Source organism: Dipodomys merriami, unplaced genomic scaffold (genome assembly GCF_024711535.1).
Source record: "Dipodomys merriami isolate MVZ:Mamm:240054 unplaced genomic scaffold, mDipMer1.0.p SCAF_69, whole genome shotgun sequence".
Classification (NCBI taxonomy): Eukaryota; Metazoa; Chordata; class Mammalia; order Rodentia; family Heteromyidae; genus Dipodomys; species Dipodomys merriami.
Window position 1 is genome coordinate 587,108 of NW_027206279.1, and position 15,291 is coordinate 602,398.

General features: G+C 42.1%; 1 protein-coding gene across 3 annotated transcripts in view; it reads right to left on the reverse strand.

The window, feature by feature from the left end:
• LOC138816153 (olfactory receptor 4F3/4F16/4F29-like) overlaps positions 1-15,291 on the reverse strand; it is a 54,769-nt gene that overhangs the window by 367 nt on the left and 39,111 nt on the right. For all 3 annotated transcript variants that reach the window (XM_070005690.1, XM_070005691.1, XM_070005693.1), the window contains 2 exons: positions 9,515-9,750; positions 4,127-6,517 (listed from right to left, as the gene is read on the reverse strand). In XM_070005690.1, the coding sequence (XP_069861791.1) occupies positions 5,113-6,144 (1,032 nt within the window). In that variant the 5' untranslated portion in view covers positions 6,145-6,517; positions 9,515-9,750 and the 3' untranslated portion in view covers positions 4,127-5,112. The remainder of the gene's footprint in view (positions 1-4,126; positions 6,518-9,514; positions 9,751-15,291) is intronic.

The following is a 15,291-nucleotide window of genomic DNA, read 5'->3' on the forward strand; positions in this document are numbered from 1 at the left end:
AACCGACCAGTAGAACACTGTGAATTACTTCACTAAAACCCAAATCTGAGTGGAGAAATTATCTGAACAGTTTTTACATGTATTTAACAGTATAGATAAGAATCTAAAATTTATTCCACAAACCCTATGTTCATCTCTATAGGTAACATTTTAGTAGCTTATCTTGAATAATGTCCTAACTCTATTTTAAAATTGTGTTCTATATCTCAACACATCTCCCACAAACCATTCATTTATCCTTTGTCTTTTTTACTTTTTCCAGCTATCCAACAAAACACTAATGGAAGAGAAACAACAGAAAAAAAAATTAAGAAAGGACAAAACCAAGTGCTGCACTCAGACTTTGCTAGTTATCTCAGTCTCAGAGATCAAATGTTCTTGTTTAAATGATTATTTACCATTTCGGTGCAATTCTGAAGTATGATTTCCTTAAAGGCAGTGAACAAAGGCTTCACTTGTAAGTTCTTGAAATTGAAGCACTTAATATAAAGAGTAATAAAAAGTAGGCACTTAAAATGTATTTTAAAATTTAATGGTGGGGGCTGGGAAGGTGGCTCAGTGGTAGAGTGCCTGCCTTGTATGCATGAGGCCCTGGGTTCAATTCCTCAGCACCACATAAACAGAAAAAAAGCTGAAGTGGCGCTGTGGCTCAAGTGGTAGAGTGCTAGCCTTGAGCTGAAGTGCTGAGGGACAGCGCCCAAACCCAGAGTTCAGGCCCACGACGGGACCCTAAAATTCAATGGTGTTCAACTATTCCATTCAATACTTCTAATACTTATTTGTAAAAGAAAGCTGAATTATAAATAGTCTTGAAATTGCCAAATGTATCATGACCATTTTGTTTTCTAAGAATGGAATTTCAACCCCTTTTCAAAAATAATGATGTTTTAAGACAAAAAGATAGCACATATCTAGTTTCTACTTCTATTAATATGGGGACAAATACAACAAATGTTATACTAAATAAATTAATGTCATTTCTGACTGCCTAGTCTATGTAATCATGTTCACTGTATTCTTTTTTTTTAATACATTTTATTTGGGAAATTTACATTTTTTTTTTTTTGGCAGTTGTGGGGCTTGAACTCTAGGCCTGGGTGCTGTCCCTCAGCCCTTCAGCTCAAGGCAAGCGCTCTACCACTTGAGCTACAGCGCCACTTCCATGTTCACTGTATTCTTATTGCAAATGCTATTATTATCTTCAAATTGTGAATAACAAACAGGATTTAGAAACTAAGCATGGTAGGTCATACTTGTAATCACAATATCTCTACCTCAGGAAGTAAAGGCATAGGATCACAAGTTCAAGCTGCATAGCAAAATGTAGGACATGCTCAACTACATAAAAGACCCTGTCCCAATGGGAGGAAAAACTTAGAGCAATCCACTAGGATTTATTGATTATAAATGCATATGTCCCAAACAAGTGTGCACCCAATTTCATAAGACAAACAGTATTGGAAAAACAAACTCAGACAGACACCAACAAAATGATAATACCTGATTTCAATGCCCTACTCTCTCTACTACATAAAAATCTAGACCAAACATCAGAGTTAAATGATACTGTCCATTGAGTAGACTTAAGCATCTATGGAGTTTCAGGATTAATCCTCTCCCAGAAGACCCCCAAATAGCCAAAACAACATGAGTATAGAAAGCTCTGTGAGAGGTGTAGAATTACCAAGCTGAAATTACACTGCAGAGCCCTGAAAAGAAAGGGAAGAGCATGGTTCTGGTAGGAAAATAGACACATAGGCCAAAGGAATAGAATGGCGAATGCAGAAATCGATCAGTACAGCCACAGCTGTAGGCATCAGGTTTTCCACAAAGATGCCAAAATGTTAGAGAAATACTATCTTTAACAAGTGGTGATAGAAAATGAGTCGTAAGGGCTGGGAAGGTGGCTCAGTGGTAGAGCGCTTGCCTTGCATGCATGAGGCCCTGGGTTCAATTCCTCAGCACCACATAAGCAAAAAGAAAAAAGCCAGAAGTGGCGCTGTGGCTCAAGTGGCAGAGCGCTAGTCTTGAGCTGAAGAGCTGAGGGACAGCGCCCAGGCCCAGAGTTCAGGCCCCACGACTAGACTCCCCCCCCCAAAAAAAAAAAAAAGAAATGAGTCATAATTGTGCATTCTAATACAAATGATACCAAACAACTATTTGATTAAACCTCTGAATTCAGCTGTCATTTGGAGCAAATGCAAAAGTTGGTGGAAATGTTCAACTTTAGTGACACTGTAATCAGCAAAACTCAAAGTAGAAAGCAAATGATAAAATAATCACCAAAAGTTTAATTTGTAGGAATGCTGTCTACTAGAAGAGTTTCTAAAAAAAACTATGCCATATGAAAAAAAAAACAAGCAATGCTAAATTATAGTGCTTTGGGATGAATACTGACAGGGTGAAAAGTAGAAACGAGAGCACGGTGAACAAGTGGCAGCACAAAGCCTGCACCGTGGGTTCCTTGTCTGGATGCCAGCATCCGGTCACCTGTGTGGGAAGCAAACACTGCCAGCTCTCCCTGCTAATCAGGAAGCACAGCGCACGGGAGAAAGTCTGCTCTCTGACCGCAGGGCATAGGAAAGTGCACCTTCAGGGAGTGAGGACGATGCAGAAAGTTTCTCTCTGTTGCGTAGTAATACTCCCCTGTGTGAGGAGAGAGGCAACCCACTGCCTCTGAGACTGCGGTTCATTATCAGAACTAATTGTGCGTGGGTAGTGACCAAGTGGCACTGGAGACGGAGGCCCAGCCAGTCAGCCCGCGGTGGGACTGGCTTCCACAGGCATGCGGGTTTTCCCAGGGGAGCAAGGGAAGTGGCTAATGGGTCCCTCAGGGACGGCCTCTGACTCTGTAAATTGCCATTTCTTTCTCCTGCTAAGAATATTTTTGGCCATGAACGCAAATAATAAGCAAATTACAATTAGACAAAAATAACAGGATGAAAAAGCTGAGTGAATAACTTTGTTTTTAAATCTACTTCTGCAGTATGAAAATCACTACAGGGGTTAGGGTGCCGCACACAGATCAGTCTGTGGCTTTGTCGATCTGTCCATTGACACCTTCACAACAAACTGGATAAATAAGGTAGAAGTCATGAAAATACACAGGGGAGAAATATTCATGACCTTTTTGTCCATAAAATTAACATTGATGTAATGTGTAAACACCAATAACAAGAAATAGCTTATAAATGTTAGGTCTGGTCTGAGCAAAACCATCTAAAGGTTAATTTTCTATAATAGTTTTTAATTAAAAATTTAAATCCTGAAAAATCCTAAAATGATCTGTGAGAATACAATGAGGGACTAGAACATATATTAAGAGTAAATATAAATTTCAAGGAGCCAATATCTAATATTCAGACATAACCAAAAAGTTAGAGAAGTCCACTAATCATTTTGGTCCATGGTTTAGAAAATGCAGAGAGGAGGAGAGAGACTCATGTTTGGTGACTTGCCAAGCCATGCATCTCACTGCCCTGACCACAAAACCCCTCACATTGTAAGCAGCAATTTTCTTTGTGTTTTCTCCCTAGGCAAGTGGTTCTATGCAGACACACCAACACAGAGGTTGAGAAAGAAAGAGAAGCAGACGCAGACAAGGCCAGGGGCCACGTAGAGGACAACTGTGTAAAGGAGAATGGACAATAGCATAATGAGCACAGAATATTAAAAATAATCTACAGCTGATACAAAAATACAGAGAGAGAGTGCTACTGGCTCACAGGAGGCTGTGATCAGAGAATTGCAATTCGAAGTCATCTCTGGAAGAAAAGCCCTCGAGACTCTTCTCTCCAATTAAGCAGCAAAAGCCATACTCGGAGGGGTGGTTCAAGAGCTAGCGTGCCCACTTTGAGCTAAAAAGCCAAGTGAGACCGTGAGGCCGTGGGTTCAGGCCCTGGTGTCAGCATACATGAATAAATCCATAAATTAGCAGGTCAGAAGCCTGTGCATGCGAATCTGCAGTGCTTCCATCCTAAGAGTGGCCCAGCCCACCAACAAGTACTGTAATCAAACAATACTTGCTGAGCAGAGCGGGACACCGGGGAGCAGGTGCGGAGAGGGGTCCGGGACATTAAAAAAATACCTATAGGAAAAAACTACATCTTGGACGGAGAGCTCATACCTATAATCCTGCTACTCATGCGGCTGGGATCACAGTTCAGACTCCGCCCGGGCAGGAAAGGCTGAGACTCTTATATCTTATAACAAGCAAAGTGACTGCTGAGGTGTGGCTGGAGTGATGGTACATCACCAGTGAGTGAAAAGGTCAAGGAGGAGCACAGGCTCTGAGTTCAAGCCCAGCCCTGGCACAAAAACCTGCATCTTGCATCAAACTTAATGATGAAAGATGGAACTGTTTCCTTAAGAACAGAAACACATCAAGGATATCTAGTCACTTCTAATCTGTGTTGCACCTATGCTCTAGCAAGTACATTTAGACAGAAATAAACAGAATCAATCCATACTGAAACAAATACTATAATTCTCCAACAACATGACCCATCTGTAAAGGATAATCTATTAGTAGACTGCTTACAGTTTATAGGATGCTATCAAGCAAAACTCTGACTTCGATATACTCTCCATCAACATCTATAACTAAAATAAAACCCAACATTAATTGAAGTATATCAAAACATGAACAGCTAGGAATAAATGTTAAAATATGCCATATTTTTTTTTAACAAAAACTGTAACACAGGGCTGGGAAGGTGGCTTAGAGGTACAGCGCTTGCCTGGCATGCATGAAACCCAGGCATGATTCCTCAGTGCCACATACACAGAAAGAGCTGGAAGTGGTGCTGTGGCTTAAGTGGTAGAGTGCTAGCCTTGAGCAAAAGCAGCTCAGGGACAGCACTCAGGCCAAGTTCAAGCCCCAGGACTGGAAACAACAACAACAACAACAACAAAAACCCAAAACTATAAAACATGGCTAAAAAATAAAGAGGGTAAAAATACAAGTTGCTCTTAATACATGACTCATTCTTCACAAGATAAATCATAAGAATTATAGGTCTACTCCATTCTAATCAATATTTGATGTCTCAAAACTACACAGAAAGAAATATAAAGTTAATCATGGTTAATGTGAAATCTTCATTATATCATTTATGAGATCCTCTTACGCATCATTAGCTGTTTGCAAACTCTCTTTATGGCTGCCTTCATCTCTTTATTCCTGAATGTGTAGATGAGTAGATTCAGAAAAGGAGAGAGAACGGCATCAAAGAGAGCGAGAAACTTGTCCATTTGTGAATTGGAATGAGACCACGTATAAACAAACAGAGCTGGACCAAAAAACAAAATGACCACAGTGATGTGAGCCGAGAGAGTGGAGAGAGCCTTGGAGGAACCTCGGGCTGAATGCTTCCACACTGTGAGCAGGGTGAAGATGTAGGAGACGAGGAGCACAAGGAAAGAGCCGAAGCAGATAAAGCCGCTATTGACAGTGACCATAAACTGCAGCCTGTAGGTGTCCGTACAGGTCAGTCTGAGAAGCTGAGGGAGGTCACAGTAGAAGCTGTCCTGTACATTAGGACCACAGAAGGGTAAGTTAATAAGAAACGCCAGCTGGAACAGCGAGTGAACAACTCCAAGAGCCCAGGCAGCAGCCAGACACAAAATGCACGCTCGCGGGCTAATGACGGTCAGGTAGTGCAGGGGCCGGCAGATGGCCACGTACCGGTCAAAGGCCATGGCCATGAGCAGCACCATCTCCACACCACCTACAGCGTGGATGAAGAAGACCTGAGCGACGCAGCCTCTGAAGGAGATGACCTTGTGCTTTCTGAAAAGATCACAGATCATCTTGGGAGAAGTGACAGAGCAGGTCCCCAGGTCAATAAAGGAAAGGCCTGCCAGCAGGACGTACATGGGGGAGTGCAAGTGGGGGTCAGAGGCCACCGAAAACACAATGAGTGTGTTTCCCGTCACACTGGCCACATAGAGCACGGTGGAGAACACCAGGAGGAGGAGCCGGACCCCCCAGGACTGGGTGAGCCCCAGAAACACAAACTCAGTCACCACTGAGTGATTCCCTCCACCCGGGGATCCCGCCAACAGGGCTGCAGCTGAATCCATGAGACAGGAAAGCGAGGAGGAAATTGTAGTCATAGGTGTGAGAGTACGTGCTGAACTCATGGAGGTTGCAGTGTTCTCCTTATAAATCTGCAGTGTGCAGTTCCTTAGCTACACAAAAGAGCAAAAATCCATGACACAATGAGTGCACATTATTTAACCCTATCACCAATGCCCTCCATATAATTCTACACTACACCAACAAATTAGGCAAGAACCAAGCATCCATGACTATCCGTAGCTTTTCTCAGGTGTTTAAGTCACGTGTTATCTTGAGCATTCCTCATTTCCAGCATAGTGTCACGGCCCTATTCCCTGTCCAGCTGGCACTCAAAGTTCTCTGACAGACAATGTGGACATGAAGAAAACTCAACTGCTGGGTCTCCACAGGGGATGCCAGGCACTCGAGACGTATTCAAGACTGCATTGACACAGCCTGTCGACAGAGACAGAGTAGAGGTTAGAGTACAGAGACCAAACCAAAACAAAACAAGTGTATGCATCACGTTTTCCCATTTGCACCGCTAACTAAGGCCTTTGGTTTCTATGTAATATTTTACAATTACACAGAGGCTCTCAATGGCTTCCCTTCTTGAAACAATTTCCTAAGGATGTGTGCCACCTGTCTTCAGAGCTAATAAATGAGTATCTGGGGGATAGCTCCAGAGTTTCTGCTAAAGCACATGTCCAAAGAATCTGAAGAAGAGGTAAATGCATTTGTAGTTCCTCTATGTCTACACACATGAAGGTACTGAGGACCAGTAGTTAAAATAATCGAAATGTGAAGTGCTAATTTGTGAGTGCCTTCACACATATTTGGTGTAGCTTTTGTATTTATTGGTATCCCACTATGAGAAGTATTATCTCCTATACGGTAAATTGTCCTAATATTTTATTTTACCCTGCTTATTTTACAGACAATGTATTCAAATATACATATTTTATTCACAAGAAAATAGGGGTTTTATAGTTGTGATACATAATAAAGGAGATGAATGTTATATACACTAAGTCACTTTTAAGAGAGAACATGAGGCTTCTCTCAGACTTTAAGTGATATTGTGCAAACTGTGACACTGGAGAATTAATCTTCAATGCACACTGTATTTTTATGTGAAGTGGAAGGTGAGCAGTGTTCTGTTTCTCTATGTTCTAATGGATACTTACCTCAATTCTGTTCCTATACTAAAGGTTGGCTAACTTAGTACATGCTAGTAAAAGTCAGTGAAGGAAAACAGGAATACTGATGCATGATACGTTTGCCCCATCCCAGGTCTCCTCACACAAAGGGCCATTTGTCTGATGACACTATTCATCATAGAGCCTAAAACACACAGAGGCACACATTATGTCCTGACTCCAATATGTGGTCATCACTACTGGTGTTAGTCATCTATCTAGTGTCAGATAGATAGCTAGATAGACTACTGGCTCACCATCTATATCTGTGACTACAATGTCAATTCCTGGACTAAATAGTCCACATATATAAGTGTATCTTTTGCCAGGCTCATGCCTGTAATCCTAGCTCCTTAGGAGGCTGAGATCTGAGGATCATGGTTTGAAGCCAGCCAGACATAAAAGTCCTTGTGAGACTCTTATCTCTGAATAACCACCCCAAAACCAGAAGTGACACTGTGGCTCAAGTGGTAGAGCAGTAGCCTTGAGTGCAAAGAGGCTCAGGGACAGCGCCCAGGCCCTGAGTTCAAATCCCACAACTGACTCCCCCCAAAAGTATCACTTTTATAGATACAAATCTATGGCCTGAAATGGTAAGCAAAAACAGCAACAGGTCTGTCCATGCCAGTGGCATGGATCAGTACTGATGGGGATAAGGGTCTGGGCGGAGACAAGAAAACTCAGTCATGGCTGACAAGGACCTAAGGCCTGGGTGAAGGAAATGTGCCTGCAGTGTGATGACATGACAATGTACGTGGATAGAGGAAGACTGTCTGTCCATGTCTGTCCCTATTCAGATCAAAGAGACCTGAGTTCCAGAAAGGAACACTGAAGAGGGATCGGAACCCAGCACTCTTAATTCTTATTCCAGAATGAAAAACCATAATTACAATTAAGTAAAATAGCAAGTAATCAAATAAAAAGATCAAAACTCAGAGCATCCATTACTAATTCTAAATTGTGTAGCAAAGTAAGAAAAAGTGAAGATTACATGAAACATACACATTATTAATACTAAATTCCACCGCAAACTAAGAATAAATGGAGATTACATAAAATGTGCGCTGGCTTGTACTTACGATAACAAGTTATCCTGTAATGTGTGCCCTGAAGGTGGTATTTTGTCACTACAACTGTTAAAACAAAGGTTTATGTTTCTGAGAAGTCTGACTTTGGGTCTTCCCAGCTTTATTTCCCCCAATGGTCACTTTAAATGCTAGCATCTTGTTGTAGACCTACAGATAATTCTCACTCACACTGATTTGTATTTATCAAACTCCTGTAGATAAAAATCAAGGAAGCAGTTGGAAAAAGCATACATGTTAGGTATAACAAGTAAAGTCTAATGTGACAGTAACACACATCAGTTGAATGGTAAGAAATATTTGATGAATTTGGGGTGAAAATGCTTGCAGAATACAGAGATGCATCAGAAGAAGAGAAGGGAGTCTATGCTAGGGCCAAAGCCATTGTCTGACTTTTTAGTAGAAATAGTGAAAATGAATAGGAAAAAAATGTATCCCATGTATGTAAAGTGTCTTGAAGAATACAATCTTGGAGACTCTGGAGTGCTAAACACCAGTATCCCTGTGTATGCACCCGGGTCATGTAGATGGACAGATCAGACTCATAACCCCAAGGTAGTACACGTGTTCCAGTCAATGACCTTTGTAATTCTTAGTTCTCTCCTGAATACCATTTTGTATAATGCATTCAGCATGCATTAACAAGACTTACTTTTAAAAAATTATGCTAGCCATAGCTAACGGCTCCCAGTGAGAAGAGTTTCAATGTATTTCTTTTAGGATGAGCTAACAATTTCCAAACCTCAGCGAGGTTTGCAAAAATCAAGTAAGTAATCTAAGATCTAGTAAAGTAGAACAGAGATAAAATGGAATGGGATGAATACTAGAAATATAGAAAAGATGGAGAAAATAGGAAATATACATACAGTGACATAAATACAGAGAGCCCAGAGAGAGAGGGAGAGAGCCAAACAAATTCTAGTAGCGTGACAGGTGGTAAGCTCTGATTGTGAGAACACAGCTAGAGAAGAACACATAAATAAGACCAGTCTCCCACCTTCAATGCACTGATTCAGTGCCCTTGACTTTGACACTGTGTTGCATTTATGGAGGGGGAAGAAGGAAGGTCAGCTATCACCTTCTCCGTTGGACTCAGAGAGTCTGTAACGCCTTTTATACTGCAGAATTATATAAACACATGGAATCACACTGTAAAAAGGAACACTTACCATGGTTTCAGTAGCCTAGCATGTGCTGACTGAGAGAGGGATGTGGAGGCACAACAGACAGCAGACACACGAGGCCCTGTCCCTGTGTTCCTGGGTTCCGGTCCACTCTGCAGGCCCGTCTGTCCTGCAGTCAGCACCGGGGCGCCCATCCTTCTACAGAGTGCTCCACCGCTTGTCTGCTCAAACTCCAAAGTCCAGAAACAGTTTCCAGTTTTTTATATTTCTATTCTTCAACCCTAAAAATACAACAATTCACAAACTGGCTTTATACCTTGTAGTAGAAAGGATAACTTGTGGCTTGAGATCCTCCAGCACTGTTTTTAAATTCCAGTTCCAGGACTGGCTTCTTATGTGACTATAACAAAGGTAATGAAAAGACCTTAGGAAAATCTCATTGCTTAAAAGAGCGGTGGCTGCTTCCCTACAAAGCCCATGAGAAATAAGTGACATAACATACACAAACATAAAACTAGATCTGTGACAAATGGCACATTGCTACCAGTCACCATTTTACATATACATACATATGTGCATCAATGTGCATTTGCACATTTGTGAATTCTAAGATATAGGAACTAGACCTAGCTATACATAAGTCTTTTATTTCTACAGTTGTTTTTAATAACTTAAGTCTATTTCAAAAATGCTATTTTAATAATTTAATAATTAAGTCTATTTAAAAAAAACACCACCCAATTGTGCTCCTAGGAGAGACACTAGTCACAGCCTGCCTCTGGCCTGCAGAAAGACAGCTGGTGCTGTGGCCAGGTTGCACCCCTCTGTCACAGTAAGCCTCACAGACTAAAGCCATGAAACTCAACAATATCACACGTGAAGAGACAAGGAGTCTCCTCCCACGGCTGCAGATAACACTGGAAAATGCCTTTGTCATGGGGAATGAGACAAGAAAATGGAGAAGGACCAACTCAGGTAAACCACGATATTCTGAAGACTTGCCTGTGTAGATGGAAATTTTCACCAGCCTTTTAAGGCCAGGAGGACCAATTATATAATATCTGCTAATCATAAAAATGAGTTTTTCTCCAAAAACTGCTCTTTTGTGGCAAAACTAATTTGTAAAATATTCAAGTTAAATTTTACAAGTGACTAAAAAAAGAAATGGTTTATATGCACCAGAAAATCACAAAACTCTGCCAATTACATTTTACTTCCATGGCTACTTACCTTCTCACTACTTTATAATTTAACATTGATTTCCACATGTCAAGGAAGGAAAATGTACAAAGCTGATCTTTGCCCAGCATATAAACACACATTGGGCGTTGTGTAGCACATCACAGAATGGAACAGATCTACAAAACCATGAAGTGAATGCAGACAGGTGACTGTCATGGTGAAAGAAGTCAGGGTGTTGGCCAGGCATTGAATCCGTAGCCATAAGAGATAATAAATATTACAACCTGCAAACATAAAGTCTAAAGAAGTCATTCTGTCCGTTGGTAAAATACTTTCCAACAGGTAAGTCGGCTGTGCGTGGGTTATGGACAAGCTATGTGATTGACCATAGCATGAAAACTACTTTGGGGAGAGACAAAGATGACTGTAAGTCATTGGCCCAAAATCTCTAAGATATTTAACAATTATTAGATACGTTTAGAAAGCCAGTGGAAGGGTGGGCACAAGGAATTGAAAATAGGCCGGTGGCCAGGGAGAAAGCTGTCTCTGTGTGAGTGGAGGAGAAAAGGACTACAGAGGAGGAAGTCCTCTTTGGAGAACGGCGAGTGTGAGCGGTGAGAAGCCAGGCTGGATGCTCTAGGACTGCAAGACTACAGGTGCAGAAAACACAAAGGATGAGGAGAAACCAATGGCCTTGGTGGCTAAGGTTGGAGTGAACAGAAGTAAGTCAAAGCTGACGCCAAGACGTGAGTGAGGGTTTGATTCCTCAGCACCACATAAGCAGAAAAGGCCGGCAGTGGTGCTGTGGCTCAAATGGTATAGCGCTCGCCTTGAGCTGAAGAGCTGACACACACATACACACAAGATACCAAAGTTACATTCATTTTATACATTGTAAATGGGCCACACTGTTCTATGATAGCATCAGTGGGGAATCTTTCAGAAGTCTCCCTACAGGACAAGTTTTCAGAGAGCATACATGAGACACTGTTGATGTGGTGATCAACAGTGCTCAACAGCTTGAAATGATCTTCACAAGAACTCTAGCCAAGAGAATAACAAGAGCTGCGAAGTGGAATGCCAGTGTAGACATAAGTTCATACAACAAGAAAAGTCTTCTAATCACCAGACAGCCTGACCTGCAAGCACAGTTCACATAGAAAAGTGGGGAAAAGTGAGTTAACACAGTGCAGAAACTTACAAAGAGTCATGAAGAGTCCTAAGATAAACTACACCTGGTATTATTCTACAGTGTGTGTGTGTGTGTTGCTTTTTGGGTGATCTTATGTGGCATTGGGGATCAAACCCAGGTCCTTGCTCATGCTCAGCAAGCACTCTAACACTCAGACTCATCCATAATTCTTCTGTTCTTGTTCCTTAGGAACGACAATGTTCATTTTCCCTGCCCATACCCTGCCAGGCACAGCGACTCTGGCTCCCAGGCCCCCACACCTGCCTCACCCTCTCCTGTAGCACCCAGAACAAATTGCCAAGCGAAAGGTTGGCTTCACACAGAGTAAAGAGAACGTTTCTCACTTCCCAGAGCACAGGACCTTTGGTTCACTGATTTTTTCATTACAGATTTTTGTCTGTCCCTCTCACCTACCTGTTTTTCCAGACACTAAGAAAATAACATTAAAGCTTTAGGTAGTTTCACAAGATCACAAAGACCAATTATTCACATCAAAATGTATGTAATGGGCAAGTCACAGTCAATTATGTCCTAGTTCTGTTTATTCCTACTATGCCTCATCTTTAATTTAATTATCTCACTAATTAAATGTGTGCACTGAGGATCTACTCTGTGTCAGTGCTTAGGATGGCGGTGTGCATTCTACAGGAGCCCAGGCACAGTCTGGGACCTGTCCCAGAGGTGTCACAGAGCAGCGTAGGAGAGCACCGCAGCCTTGCAGGTCAGGGAGGACTGCAAAGGACGCACTGTAGGATGGAGCCCTACCAAACGGAGACGCTGCACTAGTCACAGGTGAATGTGAGGGACTGTGTCAAGCAGATTACTATGTAGCAGAAATAACAGGCAAGTTCAAGACACACTGGAACAATGGTCAAGAGTGTATGTTGCCCTAAGAGTAGAAATTACTTAAGGGGAATGAAATGACAAAGTTGAACCTAATTTTTCCTGACTTTGGGCTTTAATTAAGAAGGCTGCATTTTTTTTGTTTTCTTTTGGGTTTTTTTTTTTGGGGGGGGGGTCCGGTCATGGGGCCTGAACTCTGGGCCTGGGCGCTGTCCCTCAGCTCTTCAGCTCAAGGCTAGCGCTCTACCACTTGAGCCACAGCGCCACTTCTGGCTTTTTTCTTTTTGCTTATGTGGTGCTGAGGAATCGAACCCAGAGCCTCACGCATACAAGGCAAGCGCTCTACCACTGAGCCACCTTCCCAGCCCCAAGAAGGCTGCATTGTTAATAAATTTAGGAAGTAAAACAAAGGCTGGGAGTGAGGCATTGATGAGACTGTACACAAGGAAGACCATTCGTTCATCAACATGTCATAAAAACTCTACAGAAAAGAAAAAGAGATGAGTCCAAACTAAGACAATTAGCACAGAGCAGATAGGACTGGAGAATCACCTCAATCTTTTTTTTTTTCTGTTGGTCGTGGTGTTTGAACTCTGGGCCTGGGCGCTGTCCCTCAGCTCTTCAGCACAAGGCTAGCGCTCTACCACTTGAGCCACAGCGCCACTTCCGGTTTTCTGGTAGTTAATTGGAGATAAGAGTCTCAAGGACTTTTCTGCTCAGGCTGGCTTTAAACCGCGATCCTCAGATCTCAGCCTCCTGAGTAGCTAGGATTACAGGTGTGAGCCACCAGCGCCCTCACCTCAATCTTATGTCAGAGAAACCTTTATTGTCCGACTCTCTCTACGTCCATCACACATACCTGTTTTGCCAAGGGAACAAAAAGGAAGTAACACTGAAGATTCAGATACTGTCTTTCCCAAACTGCCAGCTAGATCCTGTGCAGGATTACTGGAAGCAAACAGACATAACTTTAAAAGTAAGAGTCATGGTAGTAGTGGAAGCTAGTTACAGCTCTAGCTTCCACCCAATGCTGCAGAATCTGGGCCTGCCAGACAGAAAGGCTGAGATCACACGACCTGGACAATGATCTCATAGGATTGTTTTCATTTTCCCATGGTAGACAAGTATATGAGCTGTTAATGAGGGAAAACAGCCGAAAATAACAGATTCCTAAACTTCTTTGGTCTTTCTAACTATTTTGAGTCTATTTTCACTTTACTTTGTTCTCTGTTTCCATTGTTTTCTCTCCCTCTTTCTTCATTATAGCGTAATTGATAAGTAAAACTTGAATATATCTGTGGTATAAAAATAATGTTTTGTCAGGTGTCAGAGGCCCATGCCTGTAATCTAGTTACTCAGGGGGCTGAGGTCTGAGGGTCACAGTTTCAAGTTAGTACAAGCAGGAAAGTTGTGTGGCTCAAGCAGTAGTGTGCTAGCCCTGAGCAAAAAAAAAAAAAAAAAAATCTCAGGTGGGCTGGGAAGGTGACTCGGTGGTAGAGTGCTTGCCTTTCATGCACAAAGAAATCCCTGGGTTCGATTACTCAGCACCACATAAGCAGAAAAGCCTGGAAGTGGTGCTGTCACTCAAGTGGTAGAGTGCTCACCTTGAGCTGAAGAGCTGAGGGACTACGCCCATGCCCTGAGTTCAAGCCCCAGGAACAACAACAACAACAACAAAACTCTCAGGGATGGTACCCAGGTCCTGAGTTCAAAACACATAATCATATTTTGATATGAACATACATTCAGTGTGAAAGGAGTGAACCAGCCAATCGCACTTCACCCTGAGCGGTAGGGGATCAGGAGCAGCTGCTGACTTGGCCGGGGGCAGAGGGGGAGCTGGATGTCTGGGAGCATTGACACAGCACATGGCAAAGAGGCCTGTCCATGGACTGCATGGCCTTCTGGAGACTGAGATCCTCATTTCTTTGGAGAGCTTCATAAGAAAACAAAGAACAGTACTGCCACAGAAAATACACATCCCGTCAGTCATGCAGTCTAAAAAGGACTCTAGACAAAGGAGGTGTTAAAGCTTCCACAAGGGAGTCTGAGGCAGAGAGAAATGATCCATTAGCCAAGAAATGGAAGGCCACGGAACCCCGTACATCAGTGTGTGCCTGGTACACAATAAAAATAGAGTTATGGTAACCACTCCTCCTTCTGAAGAATTATGTTGAGTTTTAGACCAGTTACATTGAACTCATATAAATTTTTTTTACTGTATACAGAGGGGTTAAATTATCCAAGTCTGATAAGGAGTCCATTTCTTTGGACAATGTCAACCCTTCCCTACATTGAACTCTTTAAATTTGTTTTCCAACATGATATTGTTATTGAAGCCAAGAAAACAATAGTATTACGTCCTTATGCTCACTTAAAACTGAAACTGCACATCATCAGAACTTTTAAAATAATTTCTCTGTTTCTACCTGAATGTTTTGATTCTTTCTTTTTGGTCTACATGCACTTCCCTAATTCTGCATAAAAATAAAGATACGACAAATACAGCAGTGATACTCATTCAACACTAAGTTGAAAATGAACTATACAACTTGTGGATGGGGATAGGACAGAAAAACGAGAGAGAGAGAGAGAGAGAGAGAGA